Genomic DNA, 25,936 nt, shown 5'->3' with positions numbered 1-25,936 from the left:
CAGTCAGGACAAGAATTAACAGTTTCTAATGCATGCTGTTTGAGGTTTTTCCAGTGGATTCCATCACTGTGTAAAGCTGTAACGATAGCTTGTGCACCTCTATGACCTTCAAGATGGGTTTTAAGAAGTAGTTCTTGTCTTTGTTCCTGATTTGGCGTAACTGTATCAGAAGGTGACAACATGCGGCTAGTCATTATAGGTGTAGCAATGTTGGTATGTGCCATCTGATTAGGTGGAGAACTTGCCCCGGCCAGCGTGTTTTCAGGTTCGAAAAGACGCGATAAAAGGTCTGGTAGTACATTTTGGATACCAGGTCGATGAATCACTTTGAAGTCATAATCCAGTATAGTATCAAGCCAATTAATGATCATAGCATTAGCGACTGGCTGAGTATGGATGTAGGTAAGTGCCTTGTGATCTGTATAGAGAGTGAAAGGACGACCCCATAGAAATGGATGAAACTTCTTTAGTGCGAAAATGATACCAAGTAATTCCCGTTTAGTGACAGAGTAGTTTTTTTCTGCAGCAGTGAGGGAACGAGCCATAAAACCGATGTATCTGTATTTACTATCGATGAATTGGTAGAGAACAGCGCCAATTGCATAGTTACTAGCATCAGTGGCCACGTAGAAAGGGTAGCGCATATCGGGATGATGCAAGATAGGTGCAGACATTAGCAGTTGTCGGATTTTTAGAAAGGCAGTATCGTGTTCAGTGGTCCATAATTTGTCATTGAGTTTGCCTGCAAGTCTGAGTTTGTCCAAGGGAGCAGTTATTTCAGAAAGTTTTGGCAGATAACGACGAAAGTAGTTGACAAGACCTAGGAAACGCTGAATATCTTTTCCAGATGTGGGTTTGGGCCATGATAAAGCGTTGGATACTTTACGAGGATCAAGTCGAGTACCAGAGGCGTCAACACAGAAACCAAGTAAATGAACGCAAGTTTGAGCGAAGTGGCACTTGTCTGGGTTAAGAATCAGATTAACTTTGGTCAGCTTGTCAATGACTTGTTGTACATGATGAATGTGCTCTTCATAAGTCTTGGAATAGATGATAATATCATCCACAAAAGCTTGTGCGAAGTTAACATCACGAAGTACAATATTGATTACACGTTGGTACCGAGAAGCAATGTGTCGTAAACCAAAAGGACAACCTCGAAATTGGTATTGTTGGCCTTCAAAGGTAAAAGTAGTCTTGACACGATGAGGCTCATAGATTTGAAACCGATGGAAAGCTTGACGGAGATCCAGAGTAGTGAATATAGTGGAACCAGCTATAGACGATCAAAGATTTCATCAACTTTTGGAATAGGATGACGATCATTTACAGTTAAAATGGAATTGAGTAGACGAGGATCTAAACAAGGGCGATGACCTGTAAGATTACCCAGCAGATCTTTTTTGGGTGCAACCGTCAATGGGGAATTCCAGTCAGCATTTGGGGATGCTCTTTCGATGACTCCATCTTTTAACCAAGTATCAATGCATTCTTGCATAATTGGTTGAATTCGAAGGGGAAGTCTATAAGGTGCGCGATAAGCAGTTTTTCCTGGTTCTGTGTCTAAACGAATGATGGATTCGGGTACAGTACAGAAAGAATTTTTAGGAATGGCGGCATTTTTCTCGAGAAATGGAGTGATTGAAGCCATGAAATCCTGTTGTTGCTTTTCAGAACCGTAAGGAGAATTATTAGGTTCTGGTGTGTCATCAATAATCTCTTTGTCAATAATAGGTCCATTGTATGGGTGTTTAATAGCTAAGTTGGTAATCAAAATATTCAACTTGGGAAGCAAATCAAGACCAAGAACAACTTTAGTGCCCAATGAAAGAGGTAAAACTTCGAAAATATGTGATGTGTGGATAATGTTCTTATCGTTATCACCGTATACAATGTTTAGGGGTTTAAGAGTAGTACCAATACGATCAATTTTCGTGTCTGAGGTAGCAAGATCAAAAGTGCCAAAAACATTTTTATTAATATGAATGTTATTATTATTAGCAAATTGTATATCTATAGAGCTAAACGACGCGCCGGTGTCAACCAAAGCGAAGGTATTGACGTTTTCTATAGTGATAGGAACAATTAAAGAATGGTTATTAAGATCAAGTTCATTCTGTTGTTTGCTAATAGTAGAAAAGATTGGCTTACATTCATGGCTAATGGGATAACCGCGTTCATCGGAGGCGATGGTAGGGGCTTCGGCCATTTCATGGTCACCAGCTTCTTGTAGTTCTCCAAGTGATGCTGCCTTACTCCAGCGAGATGCAGCGGTGCCGCGAGACGGATGGAGTGTGCGGAAAGCACCATTGGAAGGTTGCTGTCTGCTTGCATATCGTTTATCGCGTGTACAGACTGCAGCATGTGCCCTTGACCAAGGAACATTAGCTGAACAGTTTCTGCATATGGACGATGTTGATATGGTAGTGGGAGCAGGTTTAATGGATGCTGTGTTTGTGGTAGCAGTAGTAGCAGGGGCGGTATTGCCAAAGATTTCCTTGTACCTCTGACATTTATCTGTAGGATGGTTACAACGTCCGTGAATCTTGCAGTGATATTGTTTGTTTTTGGAAATACCAGCAGCAGAAGAAGACTTTGACATCCCGAGATTGGCAGCGGAAGGAGAAGGTTGATTACCACGTGAATCATTCTTGACGGAAGCGGAACGAGCAAAAGGGAGAGGAGTAGTATTGCCTTTTTTGTCAGCGGAGGTATCGGAGACACCAGCAGAAGAATTAAAACAAATTTTTGAGGAGAGAACCAAGCGAGCTTTGGCAGCTACTTTGCCAACGGAATCCTGTTCATTGCGTGGTAAGTTCAAGAGGGAACGAGCAACTTCACGGCGTAGAGACTCAGGTAAGGCACGCTTGAAAATGGTTGCAGTTCTCATATCATCTTCCCATTTTGCTGCTCTTCTAATACGCTGGAAGCGATCCGTAAACGATTCAACAGCTTCGGAAGGGTTCATCCTGAGGGATAACAGCTTGTCCATGTTATCTAATTCGTGCGCAACATCCTGGGCGGCATAGGTATCAATAACGATGGACCGGACTTGAGACCAGGAGAGAGAACGACCCTTCAAATTGGAGTAGAACCATGATCGTTGATCACGGTTCATTCGGATAGGCATGAGTCTTGACCAGCTTTGATCAACGTTGAGACCATTGGAGTCAATAGTGATATAAAAGATTTCCAGCAGGTCTTCTGGAGGACTGTAACTTTGTTGCCGTCGGGGTTTTAAATCCAAAATAGGAAATGCTCTATTCTGGTCACGTGACAAGAGCTAATTGCAATAGCCTATCAGGTTGGTTAGAAATTAATCATGATGATGATTCGAAATAGTGGTGTGGTTAAGGCTCTGAGCTCCCACGCTGCAGGTCGCGGGTTCGAATCCTGATGCTGTTCTTTTTTTTATGTATCGGTATTATCGTGAGACGTTTCTATATACTGTGCAGCTTTCGTAAAGGATAAGTAGTAACGCTATGTAAGCCACTGAAAAAGTTTTTTTTTCTTTTCAATTGAACTTTTTTTTTGTTTTCTCTTCCTTTTCCAACTTTTATCACATTTTTACGATAACTAACATACTTTTAACTATACAAACAACCATTTCTGCGATGTCCAACTTTGTTTTTGATTTGAATATGTCACCTGTCGATGAACAACAGTATATTTTGTCACAAAATAATCGTCAAGAACAAAGAAATGTCATTGAAATTTCATCTGATGAGGAAGAAACAGTTAACCAAGAAAATGAAAATCATTTAGAACAAAGTGAAAACGAAGGTTGTATATAGTCAACAACGCTCAATATGACAAAAACAATCGTTTTTACATTGATTCATGGTATTAACAGTCCAATAATAACGGCTTAGTAGCAACAGAAGACGAGCAACATACCTCTGAACAAGAAAATGATACGAATCTCAGTGACTTGAACAGTTATTGGTCTAAACATATTGTCAACCCTCTTCCTTCGTCAAGAAAGTTTCATAGGGATATTATTCCTACAGAAGAAGCATGCAATGAGTAAGTTATAGACAGAATAAGTGTGTAATAGGCTATCTATTGATCTTTTCTTTTGTTAGGTTGTTGAGATCAAATGGCATTTTCTATGGGCCAGAACAAGAGATGATCCGTTGCTCCGGTGGCTCTGCCATGCGTTATTATGAGCACCAACAACGTTGGAGATGCCATGGTGTCCTTAAAGAAGATGGCGCCAGATGTTGTAATGGCTCTTCACGAACTATCCGAGTGGATTCGTTTTTTTACAATCGCAATATTGAAAATTCGATCACGATGACGATATTATTCTACTGGGCTCATAACGTTGACCGGATGCATATAGCCGGTCTGGCTGAAGTATCTCCTGCGACGGTAAGAGCAGTAATAAATGACTGGTACCAGCTTTTGCAGGAGGATATCAAACTCGATGATTGCAAAGTTGGTGGATATGATTCTCATGGCAACCGGATAATTGTCGAAATTGATGAAAGCAAGTTTGGCAAGGTGAAATATTGGAGAGGTCATCGCGTTGAAGGCGTTTGGGTCGTTGGAGGGGTGGAAAGAACTGAAGAAAGGAAGTGTTTCCTTATTGTCGTTGAGAACAGAAACGAAGTAACCCTCTCCAGTATCATCGAACGTTTCGTCAAACCAGGCTCGCTAGTATATACTGATTGCTGGAGTGCATATCAGAATATTGCTGGAGTGCATATCAGAATATGGTGAATCTTGGAATGGACTTGGAACATCGCACGGTGAACCATTCTGTCACTTTTCGTGATGGTGATGTCTGTACTAACACGATTGAAGGTATGTAATATATCAGGTTCAACTATATTCATCAATTAATAACCGCTTTTTTTTTACGTTAGGAACGTGGGCAGGCATCAAAATCAACGTGGCTGCCAAATTAAGAACGAAGAAAATGATGCCATGGATGCTTATCGAGTTCATCTGGCGTAGAAAGCACCATGGCGACATTTGGAAAGGTATTCTGACCACCCTAAGGGACGTTAGCTTCAACCGCAGCCAAAGAAATCCTGCTTGGTTTACTGAAGTCGAACCGTCAGCTTGAAAAAATTAAATAAAATTGATTCATTATATATAACTTAACTCTATTCATATGTACCTACTTTAAATAAATATCTAAAATTTAAAACACAAAGTAGGTATTTGATAAATAGTAGAAACGTCTCACGAAAATAATCTAGGAAAAAAAAGGAGCACACGAGGATTTGAACCTGCGATCTGCAGTATGGTAGCGCAGAGCCTTAACCACACCGCTATTTCGAATCATCATCTGCTTAATTTCTAATCAACCTGATAGGCCGTTGCAATGATCTCTTATCACGTGACCAAAATGGAATATTCGAGAACATTTCCTATTTTGGATTTTAAATCCCGACGGCAGTAAAGTTACAATAAGCCGGTCTTCTACCGACTCATGTACCACTGCGTCAGCCTTCCACACGTTTCCTTGCCACTGCCAGTAAGGCAAATCTGAAGGAATCAGATGGTTCTTTTTGGACCAGGGCGCATCTGCTTGCTCAGAAGGGCAGGTACCAGGATGGGATGAGAGAGGTGTGGGTTTGGAGACAGAGTAGATATCTTCAAGAAACTTGATATAATTCTTGATACGTGTAGCTTCGTCACGCAGGATAGCCAATTCGCTGTCTTGTTGATTGGAGCAGACGCCATTAGCAATTTGACCAAGGAGAGAGTGCAATTTAATACGAAGAGATTCTAGTGCTTCCTCGGGAGCGATATCCTGAGATGAGGGATCAGATTCCTGCATGGGTACATCATGCATAGTAATACCATTATCGGCTTCAGTGCGTTCAACATCGGAAGAAGTAGAGGGAGAGCCAACGATGGGTAGAGAGGCATCACCGAGCTGAGGGGAGGCATGGTTACCAGGAGCACTTACTTCAATGTGTTTTTCTTGAGTAGGGATAGACATGATTGATAATAATATGTTATAGATAGAGGAATTCGTTCAAAAAAATGAGATATTCTTAAGTAATTTTGTAGACCAAGATAGAACGAGACCGAAAAAGTCAGATAATCTTTATTTCAATTTTGAGAACATGAAGGCTTTATATATTTTTCAGAGAGTTAGCTGAGCTTATAGAGGATGTTAGGAAGATGTAGTTACAACCAATGAGTACTAATGGATCTAATGAGAGATTAGTGAAGGCGTGTTCTAACACTGTTATGGATCTGATACCAGTTTGACTTGTGAACAATTGCTTAATCGACAATTCAAGTCTAAGATGACAGCCGTTTATGCTGTGTTTAAATTAATTAATTCTCACTCGTGTTTCGATACTGTAGACAGTGGTCGGGACATGACATTGAGGCATAAGTCTGTATATAGATATTGACAGAGACAAATAAATCCTGCAATACTTGCTATGTGACTATCCCATAATATGACATTAGTCTCTTCTGGTACTTAATCATTCACTGTTGAGATTACATATGGATAAATGATATATTCTTTATTGTCTGTGCATTATGAGATAATATTATTATAATAATAGAGTCCAATGCTATAGCATGTTCCATACATATTTTTATCCTAAGCCAGATAATATTAAGATAGATCCAATGGACATAATAGACTGAGGTATTCATGATATGAATGGCGCAGCAGAGACCTGAAGGTCGGATAAAAGATCTCTGGCTCAGCAACACCACTTGTATCAGGTATAGTGTAAAGAGGCAGGAGGCGATGATCCGACTGGAGGTTGGTGTTACTTACAACTCTGAACAGAAGGTACAACAAGATTGATTTATCCGTTGCAATAACAAAAGTATTAAACGAGCTTAAAAGATACCGTTTTATTAAATGAGAAGAGCGTTGTTATTTTATAATAATTTGTCTTAGATCATAGTGGTTATGTCTCAGTTTTCTTTAAAGAGTGGATTAGTTAAAGCATTGATGTGGATACATCACCACCCCTTCTCAACATTGAAATCGGGTATTGCATAATGACTTATTGCGCGGGACAAATACGATTCGAATTAGTGCCCTTGTGTATAGCATACATGGACATAGTTTGTGCTGTGGTTGATGTCGTTAAAAACCTTTTCATCCCCAAAACCTTAAATAAGGAAAAATGAAATGAACGAGGAAAAGACCCTCCAACCGTATAGAAATGGATCTAAGTACGTTTGAATTTCTTGCTCTTCTTGTCATTGTGTCTGTTTGTGGATCTACGCTTCATTTGAGAAGTATTTGCTGCTTCCTTTTGCTTTTTGCTTTCTTTTCTCCTACGAGTCCAATATTCATTGATGACTGTATTACTGTCAAAATCTGTGGGTTTCAACCAAGTTTGTTCATCAGGATATCCAACCCAAGTAGTCAGGTATTCAATATTTGCTCCTCTGCCTCTGTGGTCGATAATCCTATCCACTTCGTAAGTGTCTTTCTCCTCTTCAACTGAATCAGTAGGATTTACATCAATAATTTTGAGTTGGTCTATAGGGTAATTTCTAGGTGCATCTTGGTTGATTTTGTTCTTAAGTATATAACTACCGTGTTCTGTATATCCGCTGACGAAGTAAGGACCTTTGAAATTCTCATTAGGTTTAGCTTTCTTTTCGTCTACGTTCTTGATCATGACTTTTGTCCCAATAGGTAATTGTTCTTTTCGAATATTATGTTTTTTTACAAAGTATGCATTATCTTTCTTTTGGGTAGCCAGTATTTGTTCTTTGATCTCAGGTAGTGTATATGCATTGAATCTTTCGATGTTCTTTCGTAGTTCATCAGTATCCATTGAGTTTTCGGAAAACTCTATATTCATGGTGGAAGTGTAATCTTTTAGGTCATTAGCTTCTCTATTGAACATCACCTTGAATGGCTTTAGATGGTGTAGTCTAGCAATATGTTGATTAATCGCATACTGTATGTGGCACCGTCCAAATAAAGATCCCAAGATTCGGTATAGCCATTGAGCATTTTTAAGATAATTCCTTTTGCGGTTTTGACATGTGTTTCCAAATTACCCGCCGGATGGTACGGTAAAGAAATAGCACTGTCCATACCCATATGTTCTTTGAATGTTTTGATTAATTCATTATAGAATTCGGTACCTCTATCATGTTGTATGCATTTAGGATAGCCGAATAAGGAGAACACGCTAATCAATTCCTTACTAGCGACGTTTAAAGCTGATTTTGTCTGTAGTGCTCTGAGAATTACAAATCTGCTATATATATCTACAATAACTAGTACATACAGTAGTTATTTCCTCTAGGAGAAGTGACATCAAACGTTCCTAGGTCAATTGCCACTTTATCCCAGATGCCATTGGGACAATCACTCTTTGGCAAGTGGTAGATATGCTTTGCTAAGTTGAAGCGACTACACGATTGGCAGTTCTTTATAAATTTTGTAACATCTTGTCGTAGGTTCGTCCAGTTCATACCATGTTCTTCTTTAATTGCCCTTTCTGTACTGTTAATACCATAATGACCTATAGATGGCATTTTCGTATTATATCTTGCTTTTCTTCCTCAGAATTAGGAGTATTGAAATATGTATGTTTATGTTGCGTTATTTGATCTTCTCGATCACTGTTATCAGTGTCGGAATTGGAATAATTGTTAGGTACAGCAGCGGCAAACATAGGATCGGACTGTGGCGTATTATTGGCAGGGGAGAGCTCTTTCACTTTGCCTTTTCCTTTATTCTTTTTCTTTTCCTTCGTGGTCTTGTTCACGGAATTAGCTTCAACTGCTTTATGCCGAGCTTCACCCTTGGCCAGCCTTTCGTCTACATCTGGGTAGAGAAGGCGAGATAGATTATCGGCCAGTACATTCTTTACTCCAGCACAGTACGTAATGTCGAAGTTCATTTCGTAGATGGTTTCATACCAGTTCTCTATCATTCTGTTGATTCGTTCTTTGGAGTGCATGGTCAGCAACCCCTTGTTATCCACAAATAAATGGAATTTACGACCTCGTAACCACTGACGCCATTTCGTAAAGCAATATACTACTGCTAAAAGTTCGCGTCGACTTGAGCCATACTTCTGTTCTGCGGGAGATAATGTACGCGCATTGAAACTAATATAACGGTATTTGTCATGGATAACTTGGTACAAACAACCGCCTATACCGTAAGCGCTACTATCTGTTACAAGACACAGAGCATATTTTAAGTTGGGAGTTTGAATGATAGGAGCATTCACTAGTGCATTCTGTAACTTTCTCAATAGTTGGGAATGTTCATCTGTCCACACTTCCTGAATATTTGGATGATTTTTGATTTTGTTCAATGGAGCGGTTAATCTAGGAAGATTAGGAATATGGTCATGGAAATAATTGATTACGCCCAAACGATGACTCAATTCTTTTGAATTTTTTACAGTGTCTGGCCATTGTAGAATATTAGCAACTTTACGCTGATCCAAGATTAACCCTTGCTCAGATAAACAGTACCCAAGAATGTAAATAGAACTTTGAGCTACATGCAGTTTATCAGGATTGATGCGTAAATTATGTGCGGTTAATCTTTCCAGTACAGTTTGAACACATTTGACATGCAAGTTATAGTCATTTGCAGTACAAACAGTGATATCATCGATGAAACTAACAACGTAGTTCAAGTCGGCAAATAATGATGTTAAACATCTTTGTACAACTGAGGAAATGGGAGTTAAACCAAATGGGCAATGTTTGAATATCCATTGACGGCCATTCAGATCAGTAAAAGCAGTTGCTTTTCTACAGTGCTGCTATTAACCGGCTCACAAAAATATAATTTAAGATAACTTCTGCAGAAATGAAGCTAGACTCTTCAAATTTTGAGTGAATATTGCTTAAGTAACATAGTTTGATTGAACAAAATTTTATAAAATACTATTTAGGAAATTTGGGCGGAATATGAAAAAATGTAAAAATGACTGTAAAATCAATCAGGCTACAAAACATTAGCGCTTAGTATATCCACCTTTAGCCTTGATGACTTCTTCGATTCTTTTGGGCATGCTTTCGTAATACTTCTTCATGTCATCTTTAGTGAATTTATTCCATTCTTTATCGAATCTATCCCACAATTCATTCATATTTCTGGGCTTAGTGTCGTATGCATCTAACTTCAACTTGACATGGTGCCAAAGGTGTTCAATCGGATTTAAATCGGGACTATTTGGTGGCCAGTCTTCAATATACCTTATTCCATTGTCTGCAAGCCATTTTTTTGTGTATTGCGAGGTGTGTTTTGAGTCTCCGTCCTGTTGAAAGATGACTTCCTTGTTGATAAGACCAAAGTACTCAAGTGTATCCTTATACGAAGTAGCCAAGATATGGGTGTACAGTTCTGATTTCATAGGATACTCGATAATACGGCATGCGTAACCTACTCCTAATGATGTCATGCATCCCCAAACCATCATTGAGCCTCCGCCACCTTTTAATTGAGTCTGATAATTATGGGGTCGAAGTGGGTCGTCCTTATGCTTCCATGTAATCTGAGCTCCATCTGATCCCCATCTATTAATTTTGGTTTCGTCGGAAAATATAACCTTGTTCCAGTCCTCTACAGTCCAGTCACGGTGTTTTTTGGCCCATTGCAATCGCTTTTTCTGGTTGATTCTCTTGATGAAAGGCTTCTTTTTTTTATACAGAGAATTAAGGCCAAGGGATCTCATGAGTCTTGTTGTGGAAGAGTATTGAAATTTGTAACCAAGAGACCACAGATATCTTTGGACATCCTTTGCTGATAATAAGAATCCTTTTCGGACTCTAAAGATATGACTCGCTTTGTGTAATTGGACACAATACTGACTCTACCACCACGAGATTTAATGCGATCAGGATCATGTTCTTTTTTCATGCGAACAACTTGGGCTTTAGACACTCCAGTGGCTTGTACAATGTCCTTAGTACCCTTTCCGGCCTTGATCATTGAAATGACGTCATTTCGTTTGTCGTTACTGAGTTTATATGGCATTGTAGAGAAGTAGTTGTGAGAGGTAAAAGTGAGAGTGTAATGGGGAAAACTGTGTAAAAATGTCGCCTTTATATATTTTTCAGCTTCTCTACATCATAATGATACGTTATCATTGCATCAGGTACGCTAAAATAGAGTTTAAGGTACACTGAATCATATTTGTATCATTTTGCATTTAGCCCAAAATCAAGCTTTTTTTATTTGCAGCTTTGTGTAACCACATATGATTACGTCATTCTTCCTTTCTTATACTATGACGTTTGGGCTATCTAGTGGTCTTTATTTCGTAGCTCTGACGTAATTATTGCACTGTACAGATCATTTTATATTTTTGTGAGCCGGTTAATAGCAGCACTGTATCACATTTTCTGATGCGGAATGAATGAAAACATTGAGACAGATCAATCGTAGTGAATAGGGAATAGTGGTTCATTTTCCTATGTAGGTTGCTGATAACAGGTAAAGGGAATCTGTCTATTTTGGATAAATCGAGATTTCGATTCACTAGACGGCAGTCGATGACGACTCTTACAGTATGTCACCTGTATACTCTCCTGTTACGATATTCTTCTTCCTAACTGCGAGTAATGGCGAGTTGAAGGGATTATTCGGTGGAGATGGTGCAATAATGTCATTATCCTTCCACTTCTGAATCTGTTTTTCAACAGCTTCTCGGTAACATTCATCGATAGGATATTGTCTCCTATAGGCGGAGTGAATATCATCTTTCATGGGTAATTTGATTTCACTACCCTTGATGGTACAGTATGCATGGGGAGGTACTTTAGTATTAGCCTCTATATATGGTTGCAGTTGATTCATTATATATTGTTTCTGCTCTGGAGTACCACGGAAATCATTATTGGGTTCATTCGGAGTAGGGTCAATCAAAGGAATTTTATCGCCAACCTTATGTTCCCAATCCATAGCGATGTTGGATATTTGAATATTCAAAGTGAAAATCAAATGCATACCGATACAAACATGCACATTATTGAATAAATGGAAAACTTCAAATTTGGAATAATATACTTTGCAGTTATAAACTATCTCAAGTTCATCACAAGTGATTCCTATTCTGTCAATTGTATCATCATTAATCAATTTAATGGAACCTTTATTGTTATCAATATTTATTGTAAATGTAGGAATGTGGCTAATGATGGCGATATCGCCGAGAAGGAACATCCAGTGTCCAACAAAGCCCAGGTCCTAACATTTTCAATAATGACAGGTAGGTAGATAAACATGTCAGTAAATGACGAATCAGGTAATTGCTTGAAGTATGCAGTATCATACTTACAGTCAGCTTTCTCTTTTGCAGGTTTTGGAAGTGACCCACCAGTAGTAACATTGGTGGCTCCAGCCGCAGCAAAAGGCATATCTTCATCCGAGGATGACGAAGATGAGGAAGGTACATCGTCAGAGGAACGGTTTGAATCATCAATATCCATTTTCTCTGATTTCCTTCTATGCTGTTTCGAGGTTGGTAGTCTGTTCTTGTAGGAACTTCTCCTACTACTGTTTTTGTAACCTTTAGCTGGTTTACAGACATGGTCTTTGCTCCACCCAGGTTCACCGCATCTAAAACATTTTCTGCTGCTCAAGTTGCCTTGCTTCTTCTGACGTCGTAAAGTGATTCTACACGCGTCTGTCGAGTGACCGTACTTGTGGTGGTTGTCACAATATGCCCTGTTGTGAGGTCTATTACTATGAAAATTATGATAATTCTTCGTAACTCTGTGGTTGTCTTTGCGTGTACGATGGAAGGTCTTATGTGGATGGCGAAGTATTTTGTCTTTTGCCAATTTTGCTTGTAAGACCTTATCTTGTCGAAGGATTTTATATGAGCTGTGCAGTTGTTTTTCAATGAACTGCATTGTTACTTCACCACCATTTTCTAGTTTCATATCAATGGCTTTCTGCACATCCCTGTAAATGTCAGCAGGCATTGCTTGGATCAATAAATCCTGCAGGAATTCTTCATCTGAAACCCTTGCACGATTTTTGTACTGGTTAAACCGATCGAGGAATGCAGACATATTTTCATGCTTTTTGAAATATATGTTTAAGAGACGCTGTCTCGCCTGCTTCCGTTGTTCCTCAGCTGTGAGGCCATAACGGTCATTCATCGCTTGGCGGAATTGTGACCATGTCTCGATGGGTACTGTTTTAGTAAGTTCGACGTACCATCGACGCATCATTGGGGACATGTGTGATTTAATAACACCCTTCCAATAATCGTCTATTGGTGTCAGATTGAAATCCTCCATCACTGACTCAAAATGGTCCAGACAGTCCTCTGGGGTGTCAAAAATCTTCGATTTGCGGTCGAAAATTTCACCATCCCATTGTAAGAATGGTAATTCCTTGGGAACTACAGGAGCTTCTCGAACAGTATGGGCAATAGCCACATTGGTTGCATTGTTAATGCCACTGCTAACATTGCCGTAGAGAAGCTGGTAGCTTTCTCTGGCAGAATTGTATTGCTGTTCAGCAATTCTACTTTCTTCAGCATAATGCTGGTAATTAGGATCGCTAGGTTCGCATTGTGTAGCTTTCAATGCTGCTCTAGCAGCACGTCTACGGCAGAGTCCAATTGTCTGCTCCAGAACGGCCTTTTCATTGTCCTCAATTGGGACAGAATTGTCGATTGATATACGAGGTATATCGGCCTGGTCATTCGGATTGATGGCATTGTTTGCCTGGAGAGATGGAAACTCTCTGTCAATGTCCATAGCTGTATAAGCTGCTGTATTAGTAGCTTGTTGATTGTTGTTAGCGTTATCATTGCTAACAGAGCTGGTGTTAGCATTTCTAGTGTTTCTGCGAGTAGTGCCAGTCATAGTATTGTTTGTAATTTGTTAGTTTTGTGTAATAACAGTAGTCTTTTCTTTTCGTTTAAAAAAAATGATTTATCCGTTGCAATAACAAAAGTATTAAACGAGCTTAAAAGATACCGTTTTATTAAATGAGAAGAGCGTTGTTATTTTATAATAATTTGTCTTAGATCATAGTGGTTATGTCTCAGTTTTCTTTAAAGAGTGGATTAGTTAAAGCATTGATTGTTGATCTTCAAAGAATAAGGTTAATTAAAAAGAGTTAGAATTCTGTGAGAACTTGTTATACTCTTTATTCAGTGAAAATCGTACAAAAGAAAAACATATCTAGATTATGAAAAATTTTCTATCTTTTATAGGATGATGTGTTGGGCTGAATAGAGCGGGTTTAGCCGGTGTCATATAGACTGTTGTTTCATCAAAGACACGGGTACCTTCACCATGGTTGAGCGCGGGTACTTACTCATTGAGAGGTTAGTGGATCGGACTGTAAGCAATTGGATGACGAATATATAAATAGAATGATAAGACCACTAACCAATGTCCGCTTTCTGACAGATCATCGTGAAAGAGTGAATAATTATTGAAGTACTATGTACTATGGATCTGTTAACCTCATATGTAGCATTTGTAGATCATAATTAATATCAGTCGCTGTATTTCAACTGTGCAAGATTCTAGAAGAAGTATAATCTCATATTTTGGCTATATGGTTACTCCTAATGTCATAACTCCGATCATTATGTAATAACTCTGGCTCATATATACAACATTGATGTGGATACATCAAAGATAAGCTAGACTACTTTTTATTAAACAAGAGAAAAGTATAATATACAGGAAAAACAGATAAAAATCACTAAAATATTATGAATTGAGAGCAGGCCATATTGATATATTTATCGAATGAAACCTCTCTAATGAAAAGTATTCACTCATTACATATAGACCCAGACATTATCCAGAAAGATCATGTCTATTCCAGCAATTTCCATATTCTCTTAACATATCTATATCCGCCTATGAATATCCAATTGTATTCTTCCACATAGTCGTATCAACTGATATCAATGATATGGATGATTAAACATGTCTCATGTTACTGTTCTGATTTCCTAGAAATTTCCAGGTTTTACAATTCTAGAACTCCGCAAGGTACATCTCATTCTCAGATCAAGTTCCTGAAAAGTATAAATATGATCCCAAGTTGAAGTGTAGAACGAGTCTTTGTCTTAATCGACTCTTAATAAACCTACCACAAGTTTTCACAGACTTTCTCTTTGTCTTTCTATTCTTTCCACTATTATATCTTACCCGTACACAACAATCACACATTTTTAGGGGTTCCATCTGAATCCAAGCTCAAAGCTGTAACGTTCACATTGGCTAAGTAGGTTGCACAACATTTCGTCTTGAGAGGCTATCAGGACAACATCATCGGCATATAGGAGGCAGTTAAGTGCAGAGGCAAGCTGTAGAGGACTAGAGTTGTCGGAAATTTCCTTTGTTCTCAATGTTCGTGGTAATCCATTGATGTACTGCGAGTACAGAAACGGGGAGAGAATGGAACCTTGCAATACACCAGTAGCTGGATGGAAACGGTTCCAGTCCTCTACAGTCCAGTTACGGTGTTTTCTGGCCCATTGCAATCGCTTTTTCTGGTGGATTCTCTTGATTAAAGGCTTCTTTTTTTTATATAGAGAATTAAGGCCAAGGGATCTCATGAGTCTTGTTGTGGAAGAGTAGTATAATTTGTAACCAAGAGACCACAGATATCTTTGGACATCCTTTGCTGATAATAAGAAACCTTTTCGGACTCTAAAAGATATGACTCGTTTTGTGTAATTGGACACAATACTGACTCTACCACCACGAGATTTAATGCGATCAGGATCATGTTCTTTTTTCATGCGAACAACTTGGGCTTTAGACACTCCAGTGGCTTGTACAATGTCCTTAGTACCCTTTCCGGCCTTGATCATTGAAATGACGTCACTTCGTTTGTCGTTACTGAGTTTATATGGCATTGTAGAGAAGTAGTTGTGAGAGGTAAAAGTGAGAGTGTAATGGGGAAAACTGTGTAAAAATGTCGCCTTTACTGTATATATTTTTCAGCTTCTCTACATGATAATGATGCGTTATCATTGCATCAGGTACGCTAAAATAGAGTACACTGAATCATATTTGTATCATTTTGCATTTAGCCCAAAATCAAGTATTTCTTATTTGCAGCTTTGTGTAACAACATACTGTATGATTACGTCATTCTTCCTTTCTTATACTGTACGCCGGAGTTGGTTATTTCTGCAAGATTGATGGTAACAAGGACAAAACATTGTATAAGGAGATTTTTCAAGATGATTTAGACAAGACTTTGGAATGGGCGCGCGAGAATTGCACCTACGACGTGACCAGATGATTTTCCAGCAGGACAATGACCCTAAGCATACTTCCAATTTGGGGGCAAAGATTACTCATCGTCATACCAGACTATGCAGTGGCCGGCGCAATCTCCCAACTTGAATCCCATAGAAAATATGTGATCTATTTTAAAGAGGAGGTTAATTGAGTATGAAACGGCACCTAAGGCAGGGTATGAATGAACTCAACAACGAACGTGTTATTGAGATTTGGTATAACAAAATTGACGTTGCGGAGTGTAGAAAAGTAATTGACAGCATGCCAAAGCGTATTAAAGAATGTATTAAGCACAAAGGAAAGTGGACTGATATATCCAGTTACTTTAAAAGACTTATAAAAATAAAATAAGACAGTAAAATGACCAGACACAACAAAGATACCCTTTATTCAAGTTTGTTGAGAATGATACTTTTATATGAGAAACGGGGTTATTAACGGGTATTCAACTATTAATACAACTGAACTAAACCTATCATGAGAATGATAAGATCTTAGCCGCAAGCGGGTGTCAAAGTAGATGTGTATCAGATTGTCAAGCAGGTACTGAAGTCGTTCTGTAGTTTAAGACGTATAGTTGTATCTTGGATACAACACTCCTGTTGTGTATCGCCTTAGGCTAAGAACTGATAGTTAGCTCCGTAGATCACTTGCCATTACACTGAGTTTGACAATGAAATTGGCCACTTTAAATAAAGAAGAATTGGAGTTTTGTTGTCGAAGCTCCCTTGTGATGCCCGAGCATTACTTTCATCATCGTTCAAAACCAAATTGAAGCCTCTATTAAGAGACATCGATATTATTGCTAGTAAGTCTGCTTGTGACCATAAAGCGGATATTGTAGCTAATGATTTGCCTTCTTCTGACGTAAAGCCAGGCATTTTTATGTGTCTCCCGCTGTACAGTTCTAGAATGTGAGTAACTCGCTTTCGACTAAAACTGATTTGGGTATCTTCTAAAAATTTAAGCGTGCTCACAAAGATAAGCAGGTTGATATATAACAAGAGGCGCAGGGCTTGTCACTTAGAGTATTGTTGAAAAGAAGTTAACAAACTGAAGTGGTACTGTGATGCCATTAGGAACACGATGGAGAAATAAATGAAAAAAAAAGCACCTCAAATTCCCGTTAGGTACGATATGCAAGAGGCAATATTCTTCGTAGCCTGAAGCTGATCATCAAGTTGAAAAAGACCAAAACTTTGGCCTGCTGCAATGATCGTCATCAATTTCATCTTTGCTGTCACAGGCAAGAATATTCGTGGCAACCGAGCGTTGAATGTCTATTTACCGAGTCTCTTTATATGGACAGGTTCCTAAACCAAAAAAAAAAAAAAAAAAAAAAAAAGAAAAAAGTAGAGACTCTTGAAAATGCTTATAATTTTGTAGCCTCCAAGACAACACAAGTGTGAGCAGCAATCATTGATGCGTTTGTTGAGATAACAATTACAATACTTAAAAATGAGATAAAGAATACATTGTACTACGGTCTATCTATATTACATCTCATATATTGGCTATCTTAAATACAGTATATAACAAGATAGAAACCTAAGTATATATATTTACAGAGGGAGGATCTGCATCTAGATATAATGACTAGCATGCCCTCAAAATAAATATACAGACGAATAATGAAATTTGTGATGAAGAAGTTGTATGCAGGCGGGAAGGATTAGTGGGGTGAGCCATGCTTCCTACTCTTGAAAATATATGCCTATTTGTTAAGGCTATAACTTAAATACATCAATCCCTACCGTAGTACACAATGCAGCACGCGATCAAACTTCTATGGCTTTGCACTTTTTCGTTCAACTGTGAAAATCGAATAAACATAAAATTCAAGAAGTTATTCAAACTCTGTATATTTTGCACTCTATGTTTTTCTAAAAGCGGTTTTGCCAACAAAGCTTGCATAAGACAGAGGATTTTGTTGTAAATTAAGAAAGTAAACATCTGTTCTCTAAAGTTACAATCCGTATACCAACGAGCGTGGTGTACTATGAATTTATATTCAGAGTTATCCTACTTTGTCTATTATTTCTTTTATGTCAAGCAGTCTTTTTTAAAATCTAGCAGTAGTTCAACAGAATGTTAACTGTTCATCAGCAGTTGTAAGAGAATAGCAGCAGCGGAAAGGCTATGCGTTGACGTCATTTCTCATATTACTTTTGTATTTACAGTGTCATAATATTGCAAATAAGTTGACGTATGGTTAGTATTTACAGAAAGGGGTATACTACTATTACAGCTGGAACTGTTCATAAATTATATAAATCACCAATTATAGAAAAGTTCAGCAAAAGTTCACGTCACTTTTCCAATTGATGTTGCTATGTCTCTGCAGACATACTCTGAAGCAAATAATCCCTGTATTTTTGCATTTTCCTTTTCAAAATTCTCTTCAACTGTTCCCTGAAAAACATCAAAGTTCCTTCTTCGTCCCAAACTTCACTGTATTTACGAGGATTTTCCTGAAATATACAAATACAAATTAAACGGGGCTTTGCAAAGAGTGTGTCTACAAATAGCACTTACGTATAACGCCTCAATCATTCTGTCTGTTCGAGCGTATAATGCTTCAATATAGTGTAAGCAGAATACGCCACAATCTGTGTAATTTTTTTGGCCGGGACATGAGACCATGACATACTGCGGTTCAAGAAAATCTTCTACATCTAGGCCTAGTTTACTTTTCGCTTCTAGCTTAAGGTAGGTGCAAACAGCACGCGCTGTAGCTTGCTTATTGAGACTAAGAGGATCTAATGTCAGTATATATGGTCTATATTCATTATGTTCATTATTAGAGTAACGATGAGTAAATATTAAATGAGAAGAAAGTGGTGTACAATTAAGACTTACTTTCTTCGATCTAAGGGTTGTCCAGCGGTCAAATATTTTCTGTGTGCTGATTTTGCTATTGTTGTTGTTCTTTCATTATGATTTTCGTCCATTTCAACGGCAATACAATCTGTCGACTCTTTCTTACTGCGAATACAATAGCCAGGATTTAGGACAACGATTAAAAACCAGTGGTTATTTTGGTTGATGGGGACTACTAATAGACGCTTTTTGAAAATATCCAATTCAGAAGTCCATCGGCGAACCTTATCATAATCAATCTGACCGTATCGCGTATGTAATTTTGTAAAAAAAAAGGAGCTAAAAGTATGTATATCGTCAGAGTTCTGAGGGTAATCATCATGCCAAATCTTTGGGAAGATATCAATCAGGGTATCATTCAAGTAATTATCTTCGTTTAAACGCTCGTAATCGCATTCAAATACTGTGATGGCTTTCTTTTTAGTAAAAGGATATGATAAATAATGCTCATCCGCTCCGATCGGTTCAATCTTGTAGTCATCAATGGGATCATATTCGATTCGTTTTACTTGAATTTTTGAAATTTTTGATCTTGTAGGAGGTGACAAAGATCTTGGAGGTGAGGCTTTTACTGACTGAGGTGAGGGAGGTGCCGTACTGTACCCTTTATCCGATGAATCAGAAGTAATTTCTTCTTCTTCTTTATTACTCTGCATGTTGTTGACATCCTTCTTTCTATCATTTCCACTTTCGGCAGCAACTTCTACGGATGGTAAGGATAGTGAAGACGTGCCTATCGCTGAAGAAAGTCTATCAGATTTGACTTTCTGCCTCTTTAGTGACACCTCATGGCTCCTCGAATGTTCTATTGTGGAGGAAGATGCTATTTTGTACTTCTTACTACTAACGGCATTGGTACTGTATGCAATTTTAGAGTCGGTGAGGTTTTTCTTGAAAGTCCTGGACCTCAATAATAATTCATTGGTTTTCTTTAATGCTGATGCTACGTCATCATCTTGTAGGGATGATCTGCTTCGTTTTTGGTTCAAAAACTTCTTATACATATTGGATGTATATTCAGGCACACTATTTTGTTGTGCCGTATGTGCAGCCGCTGTTGTACTTTTGCTATTTTCACTACCTAAACTTGGTTTTGATGTGTATGAAGAAGGTCGGTTTTGAAGAATGAGCGAGGATGACTGTTCAAGTGATAAAGGCCCTGTAAGTGGGGACGGAGATAAGCAAAGGCTGTAATCACTTTCTTTGCTAACTCCACCGGCGACTGCTTTCGAGGCTAATGAAGCGGCAGATATTGCATTGCTATTAATCTTTGTATTGGCAAAGAAGGTTTGTCGCTTAACCGCATTGTTAGCCCGAGGTAGCTGTAAAGAAGGTTGGTGTAATTCATTTCCAATTATTTTCTCTGTATTATTTTGCGATAATTGGACATGCGAGGCTTCGAATGAGGATTGCCGAGTGGAGTTCCTCTTCGCCGGAGCATATAACTGATTGCCAGCATTCAACTTAACAGAATTACTGTCACTATTAGAGGTTATAATATTACTTGATTGTGGTTTTTGTTTTTGCTTTTGTTGCTGCAGCAATACCGCTTTTTCCTTTTTAGTAGTAGAACTGAATTTCGTAAAGATTGTCGATTGTTTAGGGCCTGTCATCTTTGCCATGGCTGATATAATATCGTTATTACTGCTTTTTGCATTAGATATAGGCTTGGTTTGTTTATCATTTGCAGCCGCATCAGAATCTGCTGATGTTGTTGTATTAGAGATTGGAGAATATGACGGCAATATGTCAGAGGATGATTTGAACTTGTTGATTGCAGACGAAGAGGTATCGACACTTTTTCGATTGCCTTCAATTGGGATTACCACAGTAGGTTCTTTAACGAGCATTATCTCATCATCCACTTCTTCGTCATTGTTGTTGTCTTCATCCGAGTCATCAATTTCTATCACTTCTTTCGCAGCTGACCGCTGTTGTAAGCGGTTAGTGGAAGGTGAATCAACTTCTCTTCGCCGTAAGCGTCGTTTTTTGATCTGTTCATTTTTCAGAATCGTAGTAGAACTGTTGGAAGAAATAGCTGATGTAGACTGTGTATAAGTAGATTGTTCACGTACTGTAGATAAAGGGTCACTACGATTCAAGACAGTCGTAAGAGGTCCGTTGATGCTTCCTCTATTCCTGTAGCAGGTACTGCTTTGCTGACTGGTATGCATTCCCGCTATTGAAGATAAATCAACAGTAAATCAACTATCCTGCCTTTTTTTTTCTCGAATTGAATCGAGCTATAGCGTCATTTATAATGATAGTGTATGAGTAATACCTATTCTCGAAGTATTGTGTTGACCCTAATGGAGATTAAACAAATGAATAAATCACGCAAAATATAGAAACAAAACTAAATGTTGTCATTGACTACGTACAGGAATTGCGATGGGTATTGCTACGGCGTTCGCTTTTCTTTTTTTGTTAAAAATACTTCTTGTAGTGCTTGGATTACTTATGTCGTCTTCTCTATCACGCTTCTGTATTAGGGAACGTATGAAAGGGTTTTGTTAAGGCTACTGCCTTTAGATGATTGACCGGATCTACAAGTAGTGTACGCCTTACCATAATAGTATCCACTCTTTGACTCTTTCTCATTATGAATGAAGCGATGAAGACAATCTCTGTTTATTTTGAAATAGAATGGATGAAATTCAGTGAGTAGTGGCCGTGAACAGTAATTTTTCTTAACAAGAAAAGGAGTGAAAATCTAAAAGAAACTGCCATTAAAAAAGGAAAGGCACAATCTCACTGACTTTTTTAATGTCCATCATTTTTATTTCCGTGGGAGAAATACTATGAGTGCGGACAACTGGCACTTTAGAATTACGGAAAGGTTAATGCTGCAAAGTTATCAGAAAGGGAACAATTTTGACTAGTATTGTATATGTATATGAGAGATTTTAGACTATTAGATATTGCAGAAAGTGAGACTTGATGGTTTATTGTGAAGGACAAAGGACGATTCTGGCTAATACAAACTATTACACCTTTTACATGCTTTTTCTTTAACATCAGCAACAACTTTTATCTTGAGATTACTCTTGTTCGTAAAGCAAAACATACGGAAGCTTGACATACGGTGTTCTTCAATGAGGATATTTCAGAATTTTTCAAGAGATTTTTGCTCCACGTCTCCGATATCGCGGTGTTTCCCTCTTTCACCGGTAGCCACGACAGTTTTAGCTCCAAATTGGCTGATTGGCCAATCCGCTTACTATGTAGCGCTAAACGCGTCAATAACTTAAAACGTATTTAACTACACTTGATTGAAAACCTTCTTTCGCAATCACAAAACAGCGTTCTGCTGGTGTTTGCCTACATAGTCTTTTTTGGAGCTCATTTTTGATTGATTTTGTTTCTTAAGTGGTGTGACTAACGTATAGTAAGCGACTGCATTTTTCTGCAACTATAAACGGTTTTTGCAACTGAAATAAGATCCATTTGCTGACTGCTGTAACATTCTTTGGATTTATATCGTTACCATTCACCATTCTGACCTTTCTCTTAGAAAAAATCTGTAGTAGCCGCGGTTGAATCCCATCGATCACTTTTAAAATAGCAAGAAAAGATGTAAGTCAGAAAATCTATTCGCTCGCAGTAACCATCCGATGTCTGCATTATTGGAACCATTCAATAATTGGTATCAATTCTGTACATATAAAATGATATTGATGCCTCCTGACAGAGACTAACCGTTATTGGCATGGTAATAAATCATTTTCGGCTCCACAATCTACTTAATAACATCTGCTTAGGCGCACTTTTTCGGTTTGCATTGACTTCAAATTTGCACAGCTGCCTTAGCTTGTGCTGTCAATATGGCAGCAGCAATAATTTTTCCTTCTGACACATTACAGCTTTCGCCAATATATTTGAATTACGGTAGCTGTCCTAAGGCATGGATCATTCTTGTTCTTTTGGCCCTTTTCGGTTCAAAATTTTTTGGTTTCGGTGATGTTTGATCGAATCATACTGCCTTGACCTCTTTATGAACCACAAATCTCCTCATCACGCTTTTCAATGACTGCTTGAGTTGTAACCTCAAAAGCCCAATCTCCCTATTATGAAATCATTTTTGGTTCTTAATAACGAAGGGATGCCTGTCAATGCTTTTTTTTTTTTTTTTTTTTTAAAAAAAATGAAAAGAGCCGATGGATTCAGCAAAGGACTTTTTCCAAAAACAATGAAAGATCCTCAGGTTTCATGAAAACTTTTGAAATAGACGTATCTACTACGGAGCATGATGCAGCACCTTGGTCTTGCTGAAACAATATTAATAAGTCATTCCGGGGATAATTATAGCTATTGAGATTTGATATAAGGCGTTACCACTGAGGTTTACTGTACTTAATCTCCTTGCAACTGATGAGGAGTGGTAGAGATAAAGAAAATAGTATATTAAAGAATTGGCCATACTATTACCTTCAACCTTTGCTCGTTGTTTCTTTTTTTACATAAAGAGTTATTGGTCGATGTTATCGTAAGGTCATGAATAAAAACATTAGAAAAAGATCTCGCATTGTATATTTCCAAGGAATAGCAACATAATAGTGGTCATAATACATGTTGTTATGATCCCATGTATTTAGTTATTTGAAAAGATCGACTGTTAGCATAGTAATGTTGATGCCTGCAATATTATTATATATAGTATTCGTAGAGTACGCAAATAAAGACTTCCTACGTGCTCGCTTAAGCATCTGAAGTAATAACGTTTTTCTCGAATTACAGACAATAGCACAAACAAAACGTTAATTGCTGCCACATTAAATGCAGTACCGAGTTAATTTACTTTCAATCAAGCTTGCAGGTTGCGACTAAAGGAAACACGTCATAAAACTCTCTACGGTATTACTCTCAGCATAATAGCGGCTTTCTTTGATTTGACTCTTTTTTTTTTTTGTATAAAAAAAAGTAAAAAAAAAAAAATGAGAAAGACTGTGTCTTGAACAGGGTTGCTATGTATGTAAGTGATTGTTTAATTATCGTTGTTCTTGGTTATAAGGCTGATGGTGTGTCATGATGTAAGGAGATGAATGATGAAGGGTAGGCAACAAAATAATTTCAGCGAATTTACAACAGGAATACGGGCAAAGATTGTATATCGTTGAAACGACGTGCAGGCATTGTCTCATATAGTTCCAAAGCATGTAGCAAACATTTCTTTTCCATAAGTCTTTCATTATCGGTCATGTTATCTCTGTCTCCTGTTGCTTCGGCCAAGAACTGTGCGTATTGATACCACACATCAGCATCATCATATACATCATAGCATTGTTGTTTAAAAAATGTTTCCATGATATAGCACTCAAATTCATATTTTGTGGAAGACGATAAAGCACGCTGGCTGAGATCATGCTGAAAGACAAAGGCAGCTTTCGAAAAAGCATCAAAACTGACTTGCTTCATCTCCTCTTTTTTACTGTTATTACTACTACTACTGAGTAGATTTAAGCAACCTAGATAATAACAAAGATCGCCATCATTCGGATCAACTTGTTCGGCTTCACTAAGTGCCCTGTAAGCTTCTCTTAAAAAATCTTGCTGTTCCGTATACTGCTCTTGATGCATAGAGCAAGTAGCATAGATTCGGAAAACCATAAGCCATAGAGAGATTAAGAGTTTACGCCAACGTAAAAGACTTTTCTCATTCTGATTGCTAGTCTTTGCTGTCTTTGCTTGAAACAAAGCTTTGCGATAGGTACTGTTACTGCTATGGGTAGTACTACTATCACTGCTATAATGACGAAGGCTATCGCTACTCTTACTATGGCTCGCAAACAACGGATGTGTAACAGCAGAGGTAGTCATGGTAGCAGAATAACTTCGTTTTGGTGTAGTATGTTCTGGATCAGTAAGATCTTTCTGGTATGATGCAGACAAAGTTGAACGTATGGAAGGACGACGCTGATGCTGTTGCTGTTGCTGGTTTCCGGTTACTATATCACTCGTGGTTTCCAAGAAAGAAAACGATGAGGGCGATAGTGGAAGAGAATGCTGATTCGAATTACGTTTGTGGCTCTTGCGTCTGAATAACCGACGACGGCGATCTCGATGAAGAGGATGATGTTGTTTCATTGCAGTATCATCGTTTATCGTTTCCGTCTCAGGCGCCACGGAGAGAGTCTTGGTGGTATTTGAAATGGACACACTTCTGGTAGAACGGGCTTTTGGGGAAGTAGACACATTATTGTAAACAGTTGCAGCACCCGATGGCGAGGAAGTTGTTCGTTGACGATCATAAATACGGGAAGAAATTCCTCCTTTGTTGAGAGTACCTATCGTTGTAATAGTACCAGATGAAGATACGGGAGAGCCTAAACTGTTACTCCGACTGCCACTATTACTAGCCTGGTTTAGACTATTGTAGGATTCAATCAAGTCTGACAGTTGAGCATATGCACCAAAAGCTTGCTGAAAAGCTGTTAAGGCTTGCTCTGCACCTTCTATTTTCATGAGCAAAAGGGCCTCAGTCATTTTCATATCTATCAACGCTTCAGAAGCTTGCTTGAGGCTTTCTACGTTACTGTCTGATAGCAAGGATGATGTTAATTGGGATACACATTTGGCTATACCAACTCTAACCGTTTCTACGGCTTGTGTCAACGACGCTGTTGCGCTTGATTCTGAGACTGGGCAAGAATACAACAAAGCTAATAAGTGCCAGGAGTGAATGTGATGTGGGTTTTGTGCAAGTGAGCGTTCAGCTTGTTGAATTGATTTATTTATGTCACGAAGATGGATAGCATAATACAGTGAGGAGATGTACAAATTTCTCCAATCATGTTGCCCATCGGTAAGCACAGGCTTCAGCTGCTGTGGCTGCTGC

The 25,936-nt window shown here is 38.4% G+C and overlaps 3 protein-coding genes across 3 annotated transcripts; 1 reads left to right on the top strand and 2 right to left on the bottom strand.

Moving 5' to 3' along the window:
• Positions 1-3,614: 3,614 nt before the first annotated feature.
• Positions 3,615-4,030, top strand: BDF20DRAFT_832820 (uncharacterized protein; the record flags this gene model as incomplete). The annotated part of the gene is made up of 2 exons (XM_053078575.1): positions 3,615-3,786; positions 3,876-4,030. 2 exons carry the CDS (start codon positions 3,615-3,617, stop codon positions 4,028-4,030), a joined length of 327 nt encoding a protein of 108 aa, XP_052939300.1.
• Positions 4,031-7,166: 3,136 nt separating this feature from the next.
• BDF20DRAFT_814801 (uncharacterized protein) lies at positions 7,167-7,856 on the bottom strand (the record flags this gene model as incomplete). The annotated part of the gene is made up of 1 exon (XM_053077015.1): positions 7,167-7,856. One exon carries the CDS (start codon positions 7,854-7,856, stop codon positions 7,167-7,169), a length of 690 nt encoding a protein of 229 aa, XP_052939299.1.
• Positions 7,857-19,259: 11,403 nt separating this feature from the next.
• Positions 19,260-19,553, bottom strand: BDF20DRAFT_796387 (uncharacterized protein; the record flags this gene model as incomplete). Its single annotated transcript, XM_053076276.1, has 1 exon — positions 19,260-19,553. A coding segment is annotated over one exon (294 nt), but the record flags the coding sequence as incomplete, so codon positions are not given.
• Positions 19,554-25,936: the final 6,383 nt, after the last annotated feature.

This window comes from Mycotypha africana (genome assembly GCF_025528875.1).
Source record: "Mycotypha africana strain NRRL 2978 chromosome Unknown BDF20scaffold_2, whole genome shotgun sequence".
Classification (NCBI taxonomy): Eukaryota; Fungi; Mucoromycota; class Mucoromycetes; order Mucorales; family Mycotyphaceae; genus Mycotypha; species Mycotypha africana.
The sequence above is the reverse complement of the archived record's forward strand: the minus strand, read 5'-3'. Positions and strand labels throughout refer to the sequence as shown.